The sequence below is a fragment of the Heterodontus francisci genome, chromosome 1 (genome assembly GCF_036365525.1).
Source record: "Heterodontus francisci isolate sHetFra1 chromosome 1, sHetFra1.hap1, whole genome shotgun sequence".
NCBI classification, from domain to species: Eukaryota; Metazoa; Chordata; class Chondrichthyes; order Heterodontiformes; family Heterodontidae; genus Heterodontus; species Heterodontus francisci.
Genome location: NC_090371.1, coordinates 265696465 through 265717140, shown reverse-complemented (window position 1 = coordinate 265717140; position 20676 = coordinate 265696465). Strand labels below are relative to the sequence as shown.

At 42.0% G+C, this 20676-nt stretch overlaps 1 protein-coding gene across 4 annotated transcripts in view; it reads left to right on the top strand.

Annotated features, from left to right (window-relative positions):
* Nucleotides 1–20101, top strand: part of kiaa0232 (KIAA0232 ortholog) — a 141087-nt gene extending 120986 nt beyond the window's left edge. For 2 of the 4 annotated variants that reach the window (XM_068044074.1, XM_068044099.1), the window contains 4 exons: nt 282–371; nt 2938–3046; nt 14422–14516; nt 18573–20101. In XM_068044074.1, the coding sequence (XP_067900175.1) occupies nt 282–371; nt 2938–3046; nt 14422–14516; nt 18573–18752 (474 nt within the window). In that variant the 3' untranslated portion in view covers nt 18753–20101. The remainder of the gene's footprint in view (nt 1–281; nt 372–2937; nt 3047–14421; nt 14517–18572) is intronic. The other 2 variants (XM_068044083.1, XM_068044090.1) reach the window with 2 other exon arrangements.
* The last annotated feature ends 575 nt before the right edge of the window (nt 20102–20676 follow it).

Below are 20676 nucleotides of genomic sequence, written 5' to 3'. Positions count from 1 at the left end.
TGCTCAATGGAGGACTATTATCACAGATACATGGATCCGGGAGAGAATAGAACACTTCCAATTGGACTATATCACTTTTTCAAGGTTCATCTGCTTAAACTATTTGGAAAACCCCAAACTCAGGGATTCTTCTGGCTAAATACCAAGGTGTCAAAATAAGAGGATTTTATTTCCATTATTTCATAAATGCCAAGAGGTCATGGATATGGCCAATGTTAGAATTGCAATTTGTACTAACTGCTCATAACTCAAGCTGGTCATTTTGCTTCACTTATATTTAGGCAATTTTCCCAGGTGATTGGCAGCCTGCAATCAGTGCTCAAGGAAAGAATGGTCAATACAATGAGCCAGAATGTGCTGTCAAAATAACGGTGAGACTCATGCTTGCCATTTTTTAAATTATATACATCAATGTTATAGCAACTTCAGGTGAGGGATAAATGCACGGTTAAATGTGAATATCTAAGTTGTTGTCTGGGTTGCACCTCTCCATCACTAGCTTTGTGAAAATGGCATTTTGTTGTCTGCCTCACCATTGATGGGTATTGACTGTCATGAAACTGCTGTTTTGCATAATAAAAATAAACAAATGCTGCAACAGACATTAAAGGCTAGTCATTAGTGTAAGTACCCTTGTGACAATCAACCGGTCACTGAAAAGTAACAATAATAAAAACAAGAAATGCTGGAAATACTCAGCAGGTCTGGCAGCATCTGTGGAGAGAGAAGCAGAGTTAAAGTTTCGGGTCAGTGACCCTTCTTCGGAACCGGCAATATTAGAAATGTCAGAGGTTATAAGCAAGTAAAGCGGGGGTGGGGCAAGAGGTAACAAAGGAGAAGGTGTAGATTGGACAAGGCCACAGATTAGCTGACCAGACGGTCATGGAGCAAAGGCAAACAATATGTTAATAGTGTGTTGAAACACAAAGCATTAGTACAGATAGGGTGTTAACGGACTGAAGATTGAACAGCAGCAAGTACAAACATGAAAAAAAAGTGGGTAAGCAAACTGAACAAACTAAGATGAAATAAAATAAACGTACAAAAAAAAAGTAAAAAATGTAAAACGAAAAAATAACTAAAAATAAAAGTAAAATGGGGGGCCCATCATGCTCTGAAATTATTGAACCCAATGTTCAGTCCGGCAGGCTGCAATGTGCCTAATCGGTAAATGAGATGCTGTTCTTCGAGCAGAGAAATTGAGATGACCAATGTCTCGCCGACTGAAAAGTAACTATTGTGTGGAGTCTCATTCCTTCAGGTTTTGAATTTTTCAGGAGTTTTTTCTTTTGTTGCTTTCAATCTTTTTCTCTATCTCTTAATCCAATCTTTCATTCCCTCTTACTCTTTCTATAGCTGATTAGATTTTGAATGAACCACTTAAATTCACCCTCCTTTTCAGTTCTTGCTTGGTTATTTCCCAATTTTTAAATCTCATTGTTTAGGACATACTGTGTTGGTTGCCCGGTTACCATCACTGCACCATTATCACTTAGCATTTTAGGCAACTCTGAGAGCAAGATTTTTTTGACCTGAAGGGTGCAGGGACATGTCTAACTAATGGCAGATGCCCTCCTAAAGCAAAATCTCATTCAATGTTCTTGCCCTCAGCCTCATACCTGCTGCCAGATTGATTCTCATTTCATTGCAACCTATCTATAGCTGCAGTTTTGACATCTGTGGTTTTAGACAATTAGCAAACCTGTTGAGAGTCAAGTTTGCAGTGGACTCTGTCTCTCTCGAGTTAGGTTTCAATATTAGCTACAGGAAAGCTTTGCAAGAGCCAAAGCAAGACCTGAGATTTGTAGCTGCACACCTTAGAACAATCTCCAAATACAGACCATTTTTTCCTTAGTTCAGGGTGTGTTACTTCCCCTTTATGAAATGTTGCATATATGTGGCACATGGTACCAATGAGTTGCATTCACATGAGGATTTCAGTGAAGTGTAACGTTCAGCATGTAAAATTTTTCTACATTGTCCACTTGGACTGTGAAGCACCCAGCAGTATGGTTCTAAATTTTGTCCTCTGAACTGGGGTTACGTCCAGAAAAAAACATATCTGGAGGACTGTCTGTCCATAAATCTCATTGACTTTGTACGTAACAATGATATGTTCACAAATCATTGTTATCAGGATGGGAGTCCTCTCAACTATTGAGAATGATGCAATGTCCAGAAACAGTTGTAAATTGTAATTTAAGAACAACTGTATACACTTCTAGCTGCATTAGAATCTTCTCCAGTGTTAGAAGGGTAGCTTCCAGTGCAGTTGGACACGGCTTAAAGTAGAACATTGAGTTAGGCTCATCTGTAGTTCAGTCATGGCTGATGGTGCATTAATATCAGTAAGGAACATTAATATCTGTAACGGGCCTATTCCCTTCTACATTATAACTGAAAGATACAATGATTGATGACTATAAAAGAACGTTAGTGGTTAAGAGTGACATTTAAAATGAGCAGTGTGTGGAAGTAATGTCCAAAGTATGTCAAAAAGATGATAATTGATTTCCCTGAATTGCCAAGTGCTGTAACAAGCTTTAATGTCCTTTACCTCATTGGCAAATTGCTGTTGGCACCATAACAAGGGTGCAGGGGTTGTAGAATGTACTTTTAACAAAAGTACATGAAGCAGTATATGGTTTGTGCTGATTAAATGCCCAGGGTGGAGGTAGTCATAAATTAATACTGATGTAATATTTTGGTCGGAATTGGAGAAATGAACCTAAAAGTAACTTAGGAAGCTTTATTCGCCTTTTATTTTTCTCAATAGCATTTCCATGAAAACTCAAAAATATTGTACGAGGTTTACAAGCAATGATTTGTCAAGATTAATCAAAATTCTAAAGTGTGTAAAAATCCCTTCTGAGCTCCAATATATGTGAAAAATAATGAGATTTCAAAACATTGTACTGATTTATTTTGTCATGGCAGGTTCCTTCTTCAGATTTGAACCAGCAAGGGAAGAGTGACTGCAAGGAGGAACCAGACTGGTGGCGAGAAACGCTGTACCCACAACCGTTTTCTGGGATTGAGTGTACAGGCAAGTCAATAATAAAATGCTGTTATGAAGTAAGATTCAAAACGGGAAAAGAAAGAGCCTTATAGGAATGGAAGGAGAGGGATGGATTTTTCACCTAATATATCATGCCCTTGTAGAAAGAGCAGGCAGATGGACTGTTTCTAGACCTGGAACAGCATTTATGCCTTGAGTGGCCATTCAAGGGCCTGGGATCACTGCCTGACTGTCCTGTCTGCTGAGAGATGGCCTGTGTTGCAGCGATCATGGCTCTGTCATTGACAGGGTTGAGTTCCGGAGGAGGTGGGGGGTCGGAGGGTCAGGAAACCCATAAGTCCGAATTTGAGCATGCTATCAGGTTTCCCACCCGACGCCTGCAGCTGCTACTGGGAGCATTTATTTTTTTGTTTCTTGGGATGTGGGCGTCGCTGGTCAGGCCAGCATTTATTGCCTATCCCTAATTGCCCATCAGAAGATGGTGGTGAGCTGCCTTCTTGAACAGCTGCAGTCCATGTGGGGTAGGTACACCCGCAGTGCTATTCGGAAGGGAGTTCCAAGATTTTGCCCCAGCGACAGTGAAGGAACGGCAATATAGTTCCAAGTCAGGATGGTGTGTGGCTTGCAGGGGAACTTGCAGGTAGTGGTGTTCCCACACATCTGCTGCCCTTGTCCTTCTAGTTGGTAGAGGTCACAGGTTTGGAAGGTGTTGCCTGAGTTGCGTTGCTGCTTTGCATCTTGTAGATGGTACACACGGTGGCCATTGTGCGCCGGGGTGGTGGAGGGAGTGAATGTTTGTGGATGGGGTGCCAATCAAGCGGGCTGCTTTGTCCTGGATGGTGTCGAGCTTCTTAAGTGTTGTTGGAGCTGCACCCATCCAGGCAAGTGGAGAGTATTTCATCACACTCCTGACTTGTGCCTTGTAGATGGTGGACAGGCTTTGGGGAGTCAGAAGGTGAGTTACTCGCCGCAGGATTCCTAGCCTCTGACCTGCTCTTGTATCCACAGGATTTATACGGCTACTTCAGCTCAGTTTCTGTTCAATAATAACCCCCAGGATGTTGATAGTGGGGGATTCAGTGATCATAATGCCACTGAATGTCTCGGGGAGATGGTTAGTTTCTCTCATGTTGGAGATGGTCATTGCTTGGCACTTGTATGGCGTGAATGTTACTTGCCACTTATCAGCTCAAGCCTGGATATTGTCCAGGTCTTGCTGCATTTCTACACGGACTGCTTCAGAATCTGAGGAGTCGCAAATGGTGCTGAACATTGTGCAATACTCAGCGAACATCCCCACTTCTGACCTTATGATTAAAGGAAGGTCATTGATGAATCAACTGAAGATGGTTGAGCCAAGGACACTACCCTGAGGAACTCCTGCAGTGATGTCCTGGAGCTCAGATGATTGACCTCCAACAATCACAACCATCTTCCTTTGCGCTATGTGCGATTCCAACCAGCTGAGAGTTTTCCCCTGATTCCCACTGACTCCAGTTTTGCTAGGGTTCCTTGATGCCATACTCTGTCAAATGCTGCCTTGATGTCAAGGGCAGTCATTCTCGCCGCACTTCTTGAGTTCAGCTCTTTTGTCCATGTTTGAACCAAGGCTGTAATGAGGTCAGGAGCTGAGTGTCCCTGGCGGAACCCAAAGTGAGCGTCATTGAGCAGGTTATTGCTAAGCAAGTACTGCTTGATAGCACTGTCAAGTGACACCTTCCATCGCTTTACTGATGATCGAGAGTAGACTGATATGGTGGTAATTGGCCTGCTTTTTGTGTACAGGACATACCTGGGCAATTTTCCTCTTTTCTGGGTAGATGCCAGTGTTGTAGCTGTAGTGGAACAGCTTGGCTAGGGGCACAGCAAGTTCTGGAGCACAGGTCTTCAGTACTGTTGCTGGGATGTTGTCAGGGCCTGTAGCCTTTGCAGTATCCAGTGCCTTCAGTCGTTTCTTGATATCACGTGGAGTGAATCGAAATGGCTGAAGACTGGCATCTGTGATGCTGGGGACTTCAGGAGGAGGCCGAGATGGATCATCCACTCGGCACTTCTGGCTGAAGATTGTTGCAAATGCTTCAGCCATATCTTTCGCACTGATGTGCTGGGCTCCCATCATTGAGGATGGGCATATTTATCTGTCCACCTCATCCAGTTGGTTGTTTAATTGTCCACCACCATTCACGACTGGATGTGGCAGAACTGCAGAGCTTAGATCTGATCCGTTGGTTGTGGGATCGCTTAGCTCTATGTATCGCATGCTGCTTATGCTGTTTAGCATGCAAGTAGTCCTGGGTTGTAGCTTCACCGGGTTGACCATTCATTTTGAGGTATGCCTGGTGCTGCTTGCTCCTGGCATGCCTTTCTGAACTCTTCATTGAACCAGGGTTGATTCCCCAGCTTGTTGGTAATGGTAGAGTGGGGGATATGCTAGGCTATGAAGTTACAGATTGTGGTTGAGTACAATTCTGCTGCTGCTAATGGTCCACAGCGCCTCACGGATCCCCAGTTTTGCATTGCTAGATCTGTTAGAAATCTATTGCATTTAGCAAGGTGGTAGTGCCACACAACACGATGGAGGGTATCCTTTATGTAAAGACGGGACCTCGTCTCACACGGACTGTGCGGTGGTCACTCCTACCAATCCTGTCATGGACAGATGCATCTGCGGCAGGCAGATTGGTGAGGATGAGGTCAAGAATGTTTTTTCCACTTGTTGGTTCCCTCACCACCTGACACAGACTCAGTCTAGCAGCTATGTCCTTTAGGACTCTGCCAGCTCGGTCAGCAGTGGTGCTACCAAGGTGCTCTTGGTGATGGACATTGAAGTCCGCCACCCAGTGTATATTCGGTGCCCTTGCCACCCTCAGCACTTCCTCCAAGTGCTGTTCAACATGGAGGAATACTGACTCATCAGCTGAGGGAGGGCGATAGGTGGTAATCAGCAGGAGGTTTCCTTGACCATGTTTGACCTGATGTCATGAGACTTCATGGGGTCCGGAGTCGATGTTGAGGACTGCCAGGGCAACTCCCTCCCGACTGTATATCACTGTGCCGCCACTTCTGCTGGGTCTGGCCTGCCATTGGGACAGGACATACCCAGGGATGGCGATGGTAGTGTCTGGGACATTGTAGGTATGATTCGGTGCATCGAGGATGGGGTTCAGATCCTCAATCACAAGGTGTTTTATTATGGGGTTAGGGAGCTTGGAAACTCCTGCTTAAATCAGATGCTGCCAGCCTCCTTAAAATATTTAAATTTCCAACCTGCCTCAAAGTGGATTGGCTGCCCGCCCCTTGTCCCACCTCTGTTAAACCCAGAAGTGGGTGGTTTGGGTTTGAGAGTTTTAAAATTTTGACATCTCCCCTTACCCAACTCATCTGTTTTGGGGGGGGTTAATATTAACCTCATCTACATGAATGAAATAAATCAAATATATAAATCATTCACTGACTACTAACTTGCTATCCAGGAAGGTTAAGACACTTGATTTTTTGCTCTCATTCTCTATGTACTGCAAGAATGGAACTCTAGTCAGAACTAGAAAACAAAAATTCATGTAAGAGTTATCTTGTACCATATAAAGATGCCTCCTTAGACAGAATATTGAGTTTGAATTATGCTGCTAATAAGAAATGCTGTTATTCTGGCATTAAAAAATTTGTTTCTACTGTATTTTTTCTCTGTTAATGTCTGTAACTGTCCTTGTTGTGGTAACGTCGTGGAGGGAGCAGTGACCCTGGGACTCAATATTGAAACTGGTTTCCTGGCTGCTTTATTTACCCTCTGCAATGACATTGGTACTAGGGGCACAGTAGCATAGTACTGGATTAGTAATCCAGAGGCCTGAACCAGTAGTCCAGAGATGTGAGTTCAAATCCCATCGTGGCAGTTTGTGAATTTGAACTCAGCTCAATAAATCTGGAACAAAAAAGATAGTTTCTGTAATGGTGGCCATGAAGCCATCGGATTTTCATAAAAACCCTACCCAGCTGTTCTTCAGGGAAGGAAACCTGTTGTCCTGACTTGGTCTGGCCCACAGAAATGCTGTTGACTCTTAAGTTGTCTCTGAAATGTCCCATACAAAAAAGTATAAGAATAAAACCAATCGGGCTACCCAGCATCAAACTAGCCATTGCATTCTTATTCATCATTTATTGTCGCTGGATCAAAATCATGGAAATCCCTACCTGATGGCACTTTGGGAGTACCGTCACCACACAGCATCCAGCAATTTAAGAAGGCTGCTCGAGAAAGGCAATTAGGGATGGACAGTCAATGTTGGCCTTGCCTGAAATGCAAAAAACAGCTTGATTCAGGTGAGGTCATCCTGTCTGCACAGCTTCCTCCTGTCTCTAGACCTTCTCCCAGTATCCTAGGAATCTGAACCTGATTTTCCTTCCTTTTTCAAGTGTTTTTTTTTACTCCTTTCTGTCCTACTGCCTCAAATCTACTGCTTAAAAATGGGTGCAGTTCACTTTACTATTCCATTTTCCCAAACTTCCATACCTGGCACCACAGAAGCAGTTCAGGACTCCTAGTCATGGATGTAGAAGAGGGTTAATTATAAAATATTGTTCTCATGGCTCATGTCATTTTTTGCCCTTATTTGCTCCATGATGTTGCTGTTAGTCAGTGCTCCAGTGTCTTTATTCATGTTCTCATCATGGTTGATGGGAACTGTATTTATGTTGGGCAAGTCTAGGTCCTTTAGGATTTTCTTATATTGATTTTTTCCTCCTGCTCTACTGCTTGTTGTCATGCAGCTCTTTCATCTGCTTTGCTTTCTCCATTGTGCATGTCCATGTTCTGGAACATGCATTCCAAAAACCCTGGGCTAGAATTTTGTTGAATTTTTGGGTAGTTTTGGAATGCTAAAATAAGGAAAATTCGATGGTACGTCCTACTGCCTCAAATTTACTGCTTAAAGAGTCAAATGGTTGTGTTTTATTTTTATTCTTTCATGGGATGTGGGTGTCACTGACAAGGCCAGCATTTATTGTCCATCCCTAATTGCCCTTGAGAAGGTTGTGGTGAGCCACCACCTTGAACCGCTGCAGTCCACCTGGTGCGGGTACTCCCACAGTGCTGTTAGGAAGGGAGTTCCAGGATTTTGATCCAGCGAAGTGAAAGAATGGCAATATAGTTCCACCTCAGGATGTTATGTGACATGGAGAGGAACTTGCAGGTGGTGGTGTTCGCATGCGTCTGCTGCACTTGTCCTTCCAGGTGGTCGAGGTCGCGAGTTTGGAGGGTGCTGTCAGGGAACCTTGGTGAGTTTCTGCAGTGCATCTTGTATATGGTACGCACTGTGGCCACTGTGCATCAGTGATGGAGGGAGTGAATGTTTAAAGTGGTAGATGTGTTGCAGATCAAGTGGGTTGCTTTGTCCTGGATGGTGTTGAGCTGCTCAAGTGCTGTTGGAGCTACACTCATCCAGGCAAGTGGAGTGTATTCCATCACACTCCTAGCTTGTGCCTTATGGTGGTCAGGCTTTGGAGAGTCAGGAGGTGTGTTACTCATCTCAGAATTCCTAGTCTCTGACCTGCTCTTGTAGCCACAGTATTTATGTGACTGATCCGGTTCACCTATGCATTTCATTTTCTCAAAAGTCCACCCCTAGTCTGACTGATATGTGATGGTATGAGCAGGAGAATTGTTTGAAAATGATATCACATTGAGGAGGCTATGGCTCTTCGAAAGAGCCAGCACAGACTCAATGAGCTGTAAGACTTCCTTCTGTGCTGGACTATTACTCTATGATTTTGTTGTCTGAAGTTGAAGGTTTGTCTTATTCTGCTGGCATCTCCATTTCAGCTATTGGCTCTGTTCAGTAAATACTTTTAGTATCTTGTTTAGTCATCTGTGCAGTAAGTATTGTTGTGGACTTGGGACACGGATTTCCCAATGGCAGTCCCGCTGTTACTGTACTTTGAGGAGAAGGAGGGTAAGGAAATAAGACTAGAGGCTGTTCAAGCAAGGCATCCCATAAGATGTTTGTTCCCTACACACACACATCCACTTATAAGGGTTTATAGTCCAGGAAGGGTTCAGTTAGATTTCTCAGCACTTCAATGTTTCAGAAATCTGTGCTGCCCCCACCGCGCCCTCCCCACTCCCCTGCCCAACCGCAGGGAGATATGTCAACTGCCGGCTGAAGACCTGCAGCCCACTTCCACCTGCTGAATAGCATTGTCTGTACTGGTCAAAGTCACCACTACCTTGAATCCTTTTTGCTAATGAATCCTTCCAGACAGGATCAGGTAACTTCTACCACATTAGTAATGCAACAGCTTCTTCTTCTTTGGCCTCCTTGTCTCGAGAGACAATGGGTAAGCGCCTAGAGGTGTTCAGTGGTTTGTGGAGCAGTGCCTGGAGTGGCTTTAAAGGCCAATTCTGGAATTAGACTCTTCCACAGGCGCTGCAGATAAAATTGGTTGTCGGGGCTGTTACACAGTTGGCTCTCTCCTTACACTTCTGTCTCTCTTATGCCAACTGCTAAGTCTCTTCGACTCGCCTCTCTTTAGCCCCGCCTTTATAGCTGTCCGCCAGCTCTGGCAATTGCTGGCAACTGACTCCCATGACTTGTGGTCAATGTCGCAGGACTTCATGTCGCGTTTGCAGATGTCTTTAAAGCGGAGACATGGACGGCCAGTGGGTCTGATACCAGTGACGAGCTCGTTGTACAATGTGTCCTTGGGGATCCTGCCATCTTCCATGTGGCTCACATGGCCAAGCCATCTCGAACACCGCTGGCTCAGTAGGGTGTATATGCTGGGGATGTTGGCTGTCTCGAGGACTTCTGCATTGGAGATATGGTCCTGCCAACTGATGCCAGGGATTCTCCGGAGACAGCGAAGATGGAATGCGTTGAGACGTCGCTCTTGGCTGACATAGGTTGTCCATGCCTCGCTGCTGTAGAGCAAGGTACTGAGGACACAGGCTTGAAACACTTGGACTTTTGTGTTCCATGTCAGTGCACCATTTTCCCACACCCTCTTGGCCAGTCTGGACATAGCAGCAGATGCCTTTCCCATGCGCTTGTTGATTTCTGCATCGAGAGACAGGTTACTGGTGATAGTTGAGCCTAGGTCGGTGAACTGTTGAACCACTTCCAGAGCATGGTCGCCAATATTGATGGATGGAGCATTTATGACGTCCTGTCCCATGATGTTCGTTTTCTTGAGGCTGACGGTTAGGACAAATTCATTGCAAACAGCCGCAATCCTGTCGATGAGTTACTGCAGACACTCTTCCGTGTGGGATGTTAATGCAGCATCGTCAGTAAAGAGGAGTTCCCTGATGAGGACTTTCCGTACATTGGTCTTCGCTCTAAGACGGGCAAGGTTGAACAACCTGCCATCTGATCTTGTGTGGAAGAAAATTGCTTGTAATGAAGGCTTAAACGCATGTGAGAGCAGCAGCTTACAGTTGCACAAAGAAGGTCATTGGTGCTCTCCTGGGCTAGGTTACATACTTCATTTCATTCCCTTTAGAACCAGAGAAGCAAAAAGCTGAAGCTATCCTATTCTATAGATTGCCAAGGTTCCCTATTAACAGAATGGCCTTTATGATAACCTCCTCATTTCATCAGCGGTAAAGACTTTCACTCCATTCATTCTTATAAGCCCAACATCAGCCATGATCATATTGAATGACGGAGCAGGCTCGATGGGCCGTATGGTCTACTCCTGCTCCTTTTTTTATTATGTGCAGTTAATGTGCTATGCCCATCGCCATATTCTGCATGTGAAAGGCCACTACCCAAGAATATGTCATGACCCTTCCATCGTGCATCATTCTACCTTAAAGATATGATGATTCAGAGTCGTGTTTCAGGATGGTTGATATTAAATCAGGTTGATATGTAATCAAGTTGATCCACTGTAGTCTATGACTGCAGTAAAGGTTCCACAGGCAGAGGGGCACACCAGATATAGTGAGAGTATAAGAAGTGTGATAGATCAGAAAGTAGACACTCTGAAGTCTCATTTTAAGTGCCTGAATAGAACAAAGAACAGTACAGCACAGGAACAGGCCATTCGGCCCTCCAAGCCTGCGCCGATCTTGATGCCTGCCTAAACTAAAACCTTCTGCACTTCCGGGGCCCATATCCCTCTATTCCCATTCTATTCATGTATTTGTCAAGATGTCTCTTAAACATCGCTAACGTATCTGCTTCCACCACCTCCCCTGGCAGCTAGTTCCAGGCACTCACCACCCTCTGTGTAAAAAAACTTGCCTTGCACATCCCCTCTAAACTTTGCCCCTCGCACCTTAAACATATGTCCCCTAGTAACTGACTCTTCCACCCTGGGAAAAAGCTTCTGACTATCCACTCTGTCCATGCCGCTCATAACTTTGTAAACCTCTATCATGTCGCCCCTCCACCTCCGTCATTCCAGTGCAAACAGTCCGAGTTTTTCCAACCTCTCCTCATAGCTAATGCCCTCCAGACCAGGCAACATCCTGGTAAACCTCCTCTGTACCCTCTCCAAGGCCTCCACATCCTTCTGGTAGTGTGGCGACCAGAATTGCACGCAATATTCTAAGTGTGGCCTAACTAAAGTTCTGTACAGCTGCAACATGACTTGCCAATTTTTATACTCTATGCCCTGACCGATGAAGGCAAGCATGCCGTATTTAGATTTTTTAGATTTAGAGATACAGCACTGAAACAGGCCCTTTTGCCCACCGAGTCTGTGCCAACCATTAACCACCCATTTATACTAATCTATGCCTTGTTGACTACCTTATCCACCTGCGTTGCCACTTTCAGTGACCTGTGGACCTGTACGCCCAGATCTCTCTGCCTGTCAAACTCCTAAGGGTTCTGCCATTTACTGTATACCTCCCACCTGCATTCGACCTTCCAAAATGCATTACCTCACATTTGTCCGGATTAAACTCCATCTGCCATTTCTCCGCCCAAGTCTCCAACCGATCTATATCCTGCTGTATCCTCTGACAATCCTCATCATTATCCGCAACTCCACCAACCTTTGTGTCGTCCGCAAACTTACTAATCAGACCACCTACATTTTCCTCCAAATCATTTATATATACTACAAACAGCAAAGGTCCCAGCACTGATCTCTGCGGAATACCACTAGTCACATCCCTCCATTCAGAAAAACACCCATCCACTGATGCCCTCTGTCTTCTATGACCGAGCCAGTTCTGCATCCATCTTGCCAGCTCACCTCTGATCCCGTGTGACTTCACCTTTTGTACCAGTCTGCCAAGTGGGACCTTGTCAAAGGCTTTACTGAAGTCCATATAGATAATGTCCACCGCCCTTCCTTCATCAATCATCTTCATCACTTCCTCAAAAAACTCAATCAAATTAGTAAGACACGACCTCCCCTTCACAAAACCATGCCGTCTCTCACTAATAAGTTCGTTCGTTTCCAAATGGGAGTAAATCCTGTCCCGAATAATCCTCTCTAATAGTTTCCCTACCACTGACGTAAGGCTCATTGGCCTATAATTTCCTGGATTATCCTTGCCACCCTTCTTAAACAAAGGAACAACATTGGCTATTCTCCAGTCCTGTTGGACCTCACCTGTAGACAATGAGGATGCAAAGATTTCTGTCAAGGCCTCAGCAATTTCTTCCCTTGCCTCCCTCAGTATTGTAGGGTAGATCCCATCAGGCCCTGGGGACCTATCTACCTTAATGCTTTGCAAGACACCCAACACCTCCTCCTTTTTGATAATGAGATGACTGAGACTGTCTGCACTCCCTTCCCTCGGCTCATCATCCACCAAGTCCTTCTCTTTGGTGAATACTGATGCAAAGTACTCAAATAATTCTGGTAGAGACCAGCAAGAGTTTCCAAAATCGTAGTTGGTGCGCACTATGTAACTGCAGAATGAAGAAAGGCTTTCCGCTTCTGGAAGCTGAAGTGGATAATATAGGGGTAGTGGGGAGAACCCCTATCCCCATAACATGACTACACACAAGAAGGGGAGGATGTGGAACTTGATAGCCAGGAACCTGAGAAAGGAGGACACGACATTTAGTCAAGCACTTTAACTAACTAAAGGTTGACACACCAAATAAAGTCACATCGCCTCCCTAGTCTCACATCTGCCACCCTTCCCCTGCCACCATCCTCCCTTCACCCCCCCCCCCCAAAAAAAAACTACTTGCTTTCATGGGACAGGAATTTGCATTTTCCTTCCTGTCATCCAACTGCAGCAGTCGCAAGCTTGCACAGAAATGAACTGAAAACTATGCAGTCAAGCTGTATTTACTTTTCAGAACAAAATTCACTCAAACATACTCAAAAATCTATTCACACTCAAAGCAAGTAAGTAAAGTATGAGTATCAGAATGTCATCCTGAAGCTGCAGCAGTGGTTTGATCACGCACAACTTTAGTGCCATGTTCAGTTTGTATTATTGAGGCTAAAGGGAAATGTTGAAGCCCTGGAAGCAGTGCAGAAAAGGATCACAAGTCTGATTCCTAGTATCAGAGTCTGTGTTATAAGGAAAGGTTTGAAAAACTCAAAACTTTCAAAAGAAGCTGATTGATTGGGAGGGGACCGTATAGAGCAACATAATATAAAAAATGTGAATATGATGCATTTTTATAAATTAATCCACAACACTCAGACAAGGTACCTACTTATCAAGGGCAATTTCAAGACTGTTAAGAAATGCCGTATCTCACTGAGTGATTGATCTATGATTGGCCTTAAAAGTGGTTGATGAAGGTAGATACTCAGCAATCATTCAAGAGGCAGGGTAAATGTTATGATGGGGAAGTTGTAGAGTTCTGTGGAAGAAAGAACTGGATGAGCAGAATGGCTTCCCCAATCTGTACATATTTTTGTAATCTGAGCCTCTTTAAGCACCTGTCATTCGTCGATATGGAATGGCACTTGAAGGCTTTGGTAGGTGTTTCTGCTGCAATCGCTGAAATTTTGTAAGGCTTGGTATGTAGCAATGAAGGCAGATTTCAATCTTAGAATAGATTGAAGGAATTATGTTTGCATGACTGTAGATGCATCACTGTCTATTGAGACAAAATCAAAATTCTTTGCCACCAATTAAAATGTCACTGTTAAAACACTTCAGTTCCTATGAAACAAAAACAAGAAATGCTGGATTCACTCAGCAGGTCTGGCAGCATCTGTGGAAAGAGAAGCAGAGTTAACGTTTCGGGTCAGTGACCCTTCTTCAGAACACTTCAGTTCCTATGAAGTTTGTTTTAAAGATCTAATTCTACAATTTAATTGACGCATTTACATGATTTTTGTCTATCACAAGTACAAATGAAAATATGGTTCATTTTTCTTAGCTTTATTATAAATCTAAGGCAGTACGTTTTGTAAAAACAAAAATAAAAAGTTACTTGTACTTAACATGTTTGTGTTCTTACTGTTTTTTTTAGAATGCTACACTGATGCCAGGGAAAAGGATGGAACTGAGTGTCCAATTTTAAGAGGACATTCACATAATGGAGACTGTCTTCTCCAGTTAGACCTGGTAAGTTAACCAAGTATTAAAGATCTGTTTCCAGAGATAAGTGTTTCAATTTTATACTGAAACAGAAATCCTTTATCATGAAATGACAGTTACAGTGTTACTTTAAGCTGTTTTTCTTGAGAACTGAATGTTCAGTATCCAGTACAGTTAACTTGGAGAAGTAAAAGACCGATTGCATTAGTAAAGCTTTTGCATAGATAATGTCTGAGGACAGTTCATATCTATGGTTGTGTAATGCTGAAATTTCTCAATCTAGATTTGCATCTGCTAAAAGCACACCACTTTTTCTGTCTTAATTTTAAGCCCTCTATCATTGCTTACTCATAGTTTGTGTTTCTTGTTTAGGTTCTGTTGAGCCATAATTTTCAGACGGCCGTGCATGCTGTCCCAACTTTATCCCAAGCACAAGTCTAAAGCAGGGTTGTCTAACCTTTTCGTGTGGGGGGGCACATTACAATTTTTTGTCTTGCATAGGGGGCCGGTGAGATAATTTCGGAAAGATAAAGGCATTATAAATTTCTTAGTATTAAATGAAACAACAATAAAATGTGCATTTTTGTGAAGAAGCTTTAAATGAGAAGATTAACTTATTGACTTACCTTCTCATCACTATGTTGGACACTGATTTAGTGAGATGCCTGGCATTTCTTTGCTTTCACAATTAGACAATAATTGCCACACGCTTCTTGTTGCGATGCAGAATATTCCGGATAGATGTCCATCTGTCAGGAGTCATCTTGATCGCTCTCGCTCGCTCACCCACCCCCACTTCACTGTTAGTCACCCACCCCCCCCCCCACCCCCAAGTCTGTGTTGGTAACCCCCCCATCTCTGTGTTGGTCACCCACCCTGCCCCCTTAGCCCCTCTGTGTTGGTCAGCCTCCTCTGTGTTGGTCAGCCTCCGGCCCCGGTCAGAACACCCCGCTCACCCCCCGCACATAATGCATTAAATTTAATGTGCTTGCCCTATTATCATTGCTATATAGTATAAAGAAAGGTAATTTAACTAAAATGGTGCACTGTATAAATTGATTTGGTCTTTGGTATGTTGTTTACAGGTCTGATAAATTCTGCATGAAAATGTAGAAAATAAATAATTTGAATGAACTACCTATTCAATTCAATGAGATTCTATATTATAGAAGTTTTTAAAAATTATAAAATGATCCTCCTCAAAAGATCAGCTAAAGGAATGTAGTGCGTTTTTTTTTAGTATAAACTCTGGACTAGGTTCAAAGCTAGCTCATGCTGATGGAATAAAGGGCTCCTCTCTCTGCTAATTGCAAGGGTCCTACATGAAATGAGCTTGGCTAGTCTAAGCCGAATTCCCAGTGCCTGCAAGACTGTTCCTACTGTCATGCCAAATCCCCACCTGCCAAGACTGAGTCACGCATTATTTCACCACATGAACAAAAACTTAAAATTGCAAGCCCTGACTGGAAGGACATTTGCATAGTACCAGACAATGTTGAAACAATGGGGACCCAGTAATTGCTTCCCCAATACATAGAACTGGTCATATCAGTTTTAGTCACATGACTAACTGGCTGTTGCAGAGTTTTGAACTGAGAGTTTTAAATGGGAGAAAACAGGATTTGAACACAGCCAAAGCTGTGTGCTCATGGAGTAAAGATCTCTCCTGGAACTGAAGCAAGAAGATATCTCTCCTGCCTGCTTCCACCTCCTTCCCATGGAACTGAATCTTGTAAAAACACATGAAACTCAAAGAGGGAAAAGTTTCCTACGTGAACAAGGTTTTAAGAAGACTACTGGGCCCCAATGAAAAGCAAGACTACTTACAAAAGGACTACAGTGAGCTTGAAGCACCGTAACAAGAAACTCTGCTGGAGAGACCTCTCTCTACTATATTTTCTTCTCTTTTCTGTTCCTATCTGCATGCGTGCATCGTGTGTTCATGCTAGCGTAGGCACGTCATATATCCATGGACGTGAACCGTATTAGAGTTTTAAGTTTTAATAAAATTTCATCTTGTTTAAAAAAGCCTGTGTGAATTGGTTTCTTTATCTTATAATTGGAAAACTGTGAACAAGGATTCACAAAAAGGGGAGCTCAAAACACAGTGTGTTTAAAATTAAACCCTGTTAAAATAAGACCAGGTGAACATAGTAATAGACCCCTAGACCCCTTTCTCACCTGGTCATAATACTAAATTGGCAGTATCAAGGTGGTCGGGGGGTGATGCAAAAGAGGGACCAGAAGGATGACTATAGAATTTGTAGTTCAACTGGAGCAGTGGGAGATACTTGTCTAAAGTTGGTGTACTAATGGTGTACAGAGTAGGGGGAATATTATCCTGTGTCTGATCCATGCTAAAAGAGAGTGTTTGACATAGCTATGGCATGTCAAAAGAGGAAATATGTCCTTGTTCCTGTACCCTCTCCCCCCACCCCCAAGAACTACATCTTGAATGCAAATAAAATTAAATAGAGAACTTGCAATCAGGTTTTTTAACCTGTTATAAATATAACAGACCATAGTAAACATTAATTATAGAAGTCTGACGATAAAGACCTTTATATGTAGAAAAATATGTAGTTAATTTAACCTATTTACTTGTACTTTTTCATAACAGTACTGTGTTCCGTGTACTTAAGTAGTTCTAGCAGATTTAAAATTAAAATTATCTTATGTATCTTAGTAAATCAAAGCTTTGATTTCATTCTGATATATGTATATATATATATATAAACTGCACACGGACTTAATACAGCATTTGTACATCGTCTCTTACTGCAAAAGAAACTTTTTGTTTTTAATTTATGGTATGGTAGGCCATTAGTGCTTTATGGTGCCTATGTGTAAAAATGTTAACTCACAGAAAGTTGTTTCAAACCTCTGAAATCCTGCAATTTATATTCTTTCAGGTCTGTTGATAATCAATTCCTGAAAAAAGGTGTCTTAAAAGATACAATTTAAAAATCAAATCATCTGCCTTTTTAGGGTTTCAACAGTCATATATTGCAACAATCAAAAAACCTCATGTGTACTGGGTATCTGCATATATATATAGCTGAGCTAGAAGATTTACATTTTATATTTTGCTCAGAAACCCTTATTCAATGTAAACTCCTCTCAGTTTTTTAAATTAAAATATTAAATATTGACCCAGACTTTGCTGTTGTAATGACATTGAAACTGTCAGTGTTTGCCATCATTACAGCTGTGAAACTGACAGCAACTTCTGGTGTCTTCACGTGTACAGTTAAATGCGGAAATACGGAAGTTGCTCTGTGATTTCCTGCTTCTCCACAGGGTATGCTGTTAAATTCTTTGCAAATGAAGATCTTCAGAAATCACTGAATTGACTTACACTTGTATTATTCTAATCTTGCTATTAAAAACCCATCAACGCATTGCTGAATGAGGAATAACTGGGTTTTTAACAGTGTACTATGTCATAATTACCACTGAAAAACCTCTCTAGCCCTGAAAAATTATTTTATTATTGTGTAATCTCAAATTTCTTAATGAAGATAATTCCATAGATTTTTAATATTTAAAAAAAGTAATATTTAAGCTTAATCCCGTGTGTATGCCCAATACTTTATTTTGCTCTCTCTCAAATGCTTAAAAGTGGAGGTTAATCAGCGCATTTTACTTCCCAATTTGCTGTATGAGAATTCGTCGTTGTGATTAGGTGCTTAGCTTGCTTGATGACATTATGCTTGCTGGATGCAAGAGATCCCCTTTTGTTTGCGCCAGAATCAAATTAATGTCAGGGAAAGGTGAAATCCATACCTTAGAGACTGCTTGATCTTTGTGGGCAGCTTTCTTCAAAGTCAGCGGTGAGTGCCATCACGTCACCGTTGACTGCAAAATCTTGGTCATGAGCATTAGTTGTCTTGAATGCAACCAGGACAGGGTAAATCAATCAAACCTGGAATAAAACCAATGCATTTTTACTACTTTTAAATCTAATGGGAAGGGAAACTTGTTATTTTCATTTTAGTAAGGAATTCAGGGAGGAATAAAAATATTAATTGTGTAGCTGTAAATAGTGAAAATTTAAAGAGTGATAATGTTTTTCTATCTCAGCAGACTACAGCCTGTGAGGTGAACTGCAGAGTAGAGCATGACACTAGAGGGAGGTCAGCTGTCATCCGCAGGAAGCTTTTCTCCAGCGACTGTTCAAGCTCAGATGAAACTGCTTCAGATGGCGGAAGTGACTGGGATGACCCTCCAGATGAAGAGCTTTTTTCTCGCACACATCTTTAATTCTGCTCAACTGTTTCTAGCTAGAAAGCAACTACCCTTTTAATAAGTTCACAGCTCTATTGTTGAGAACTTATTGCTCTTTTAAAAAAAAAACTACTTTAGTTTTCTTTTCATTTAACTGCTTTAGATAGGTATTTATCTTTCTCTTCTTGTAGGTTTCACTGTTAGGCGTTGAATGCAATCCCATGACAGAAAAACTAATTAATGATAGTTTATTGAAACCTTGGCTTTTTCAACTAGTATAGGTTGTGTTTGTCAAAGAATGATTGTGCATGTGCCTATCTTACTAGCATCAATGCTTATTTTGCTGATTAATTACTTCTGCTTTCATTACTACTGTAGGACTACCATTGTCACTAGGACTACAATGTCTACTACAACTTCTGCTATTCAGAGGCTCTTGGCATATGGCACAGTATAATGCTTTGTTGTAAAAGAATTGGGAGATAAATACTTCAAGCTAAACCTTTCACATAACTAGATCAGTGCCTTTCTGAATGCAGGAGAACAGCATGGATGAATAGACTTAAATCATCTAATTGAAACCTGTTATCTCACTTCAAAGTAGGAATGACAAGATTGTGCTTTAGAGCCAGAATAAGCATAAATACCTTCTTTCTGAATGATTCTAAATGCGTTTTCATAAAATTGAGAAGTTTAGTGAGTATGGCTTGTGAAATGCTAACTGCGAAAGCCCAGGATTTTACAAAGTTGTGGGAAAGGTTTCAGTGTGAAGGTTTGGGTTGATCAAACAGAATGAGACTAATTTTTTTGACAGTTTAGGAGTCAGTATTAAACAGGAGGGTGGTAAAACCATGAATTCTAGTTGAGAAAGAAATCCTGAGCCAATTGCGGTTAGTCCATGTTGTGGCTGTGATTTTGTAGATCTTAGCAGAATTCATTTTGTGTTTGGGAGGGGTGTGAGGAACCATTCTGGCATTTTACTTGTGCTGACTACAAAAACCAAGTGTAGACTTAAAACTTAAGAATCTCATTTACATGTGTGACTGCAGTAGTGATTGTTGCTTCATGTGGCTTGCTTTGAGGTTTTTTTCCTTATTTTGTAACACTGGTGTCATAAACACACTTTGACATCATAATGTAATTGTTGAATATCTGTCACACCCTTGTGCTTTGAATCTGCAAAATGAAAAGCCAAGGGGAACAATATTCTGGTCACCAGGTGCAACTAGTCATGAGTGCTTTCAACTTCATGTTTGGCAACCTGGATCCCATGACAGTAATCGCTGGTTACTACAGATCAAAAATTCAAGTAATGTTTTCTTGAACTTGAATTTATATTAGGAACAGAGTAACCACAGAACTTATCATGGTGATAATTGATATAATAAGAAAGTAGAAGGATTGAGTTGAATTAGCTTTGAGATAAATTCAGCATCCAGAACTGTTTTAAGCTGCAGCATCTTTTTTTGCTGGCATGTATAAGCCAGGTGTAAAATATGGAATAATAGTTTGCACATAAGTTTGTCAGAGATGGCTATTATGCTCTGTGCAGTGAAATAGTCAGCAGTTTTAAGCAGTAAAATTTTAAATTTTACAATACGTTTATCAGGGTCCTTTTTGTAGACTAATTTTTGATTGGAGATTATTTTATTTGAAACGCAGCTTTTGTAAACTGGCAAAAACAAATGCTGCAGCTTTAAGAAATTCATAACCATTTTAAGTAGGGTTATAGAATTTTTTTTACAATGGCTATGGATGTTAACAAGAACAGAGGATTGACAGCTTTCTCTAAATCATATTTGCTTAAGTTATGATTTCTTTTTAGAGCTGCTTATACAGACGAGGAAGGACTTCATGTCGGGTGGTGCATGAGCCTGGCAAAAAGAGTAATATAATGTTGTATCATCTTGGGAAAGAGGAAAAGTGGGTTAGGGAATAATGAAACGTTTACACATGTCAC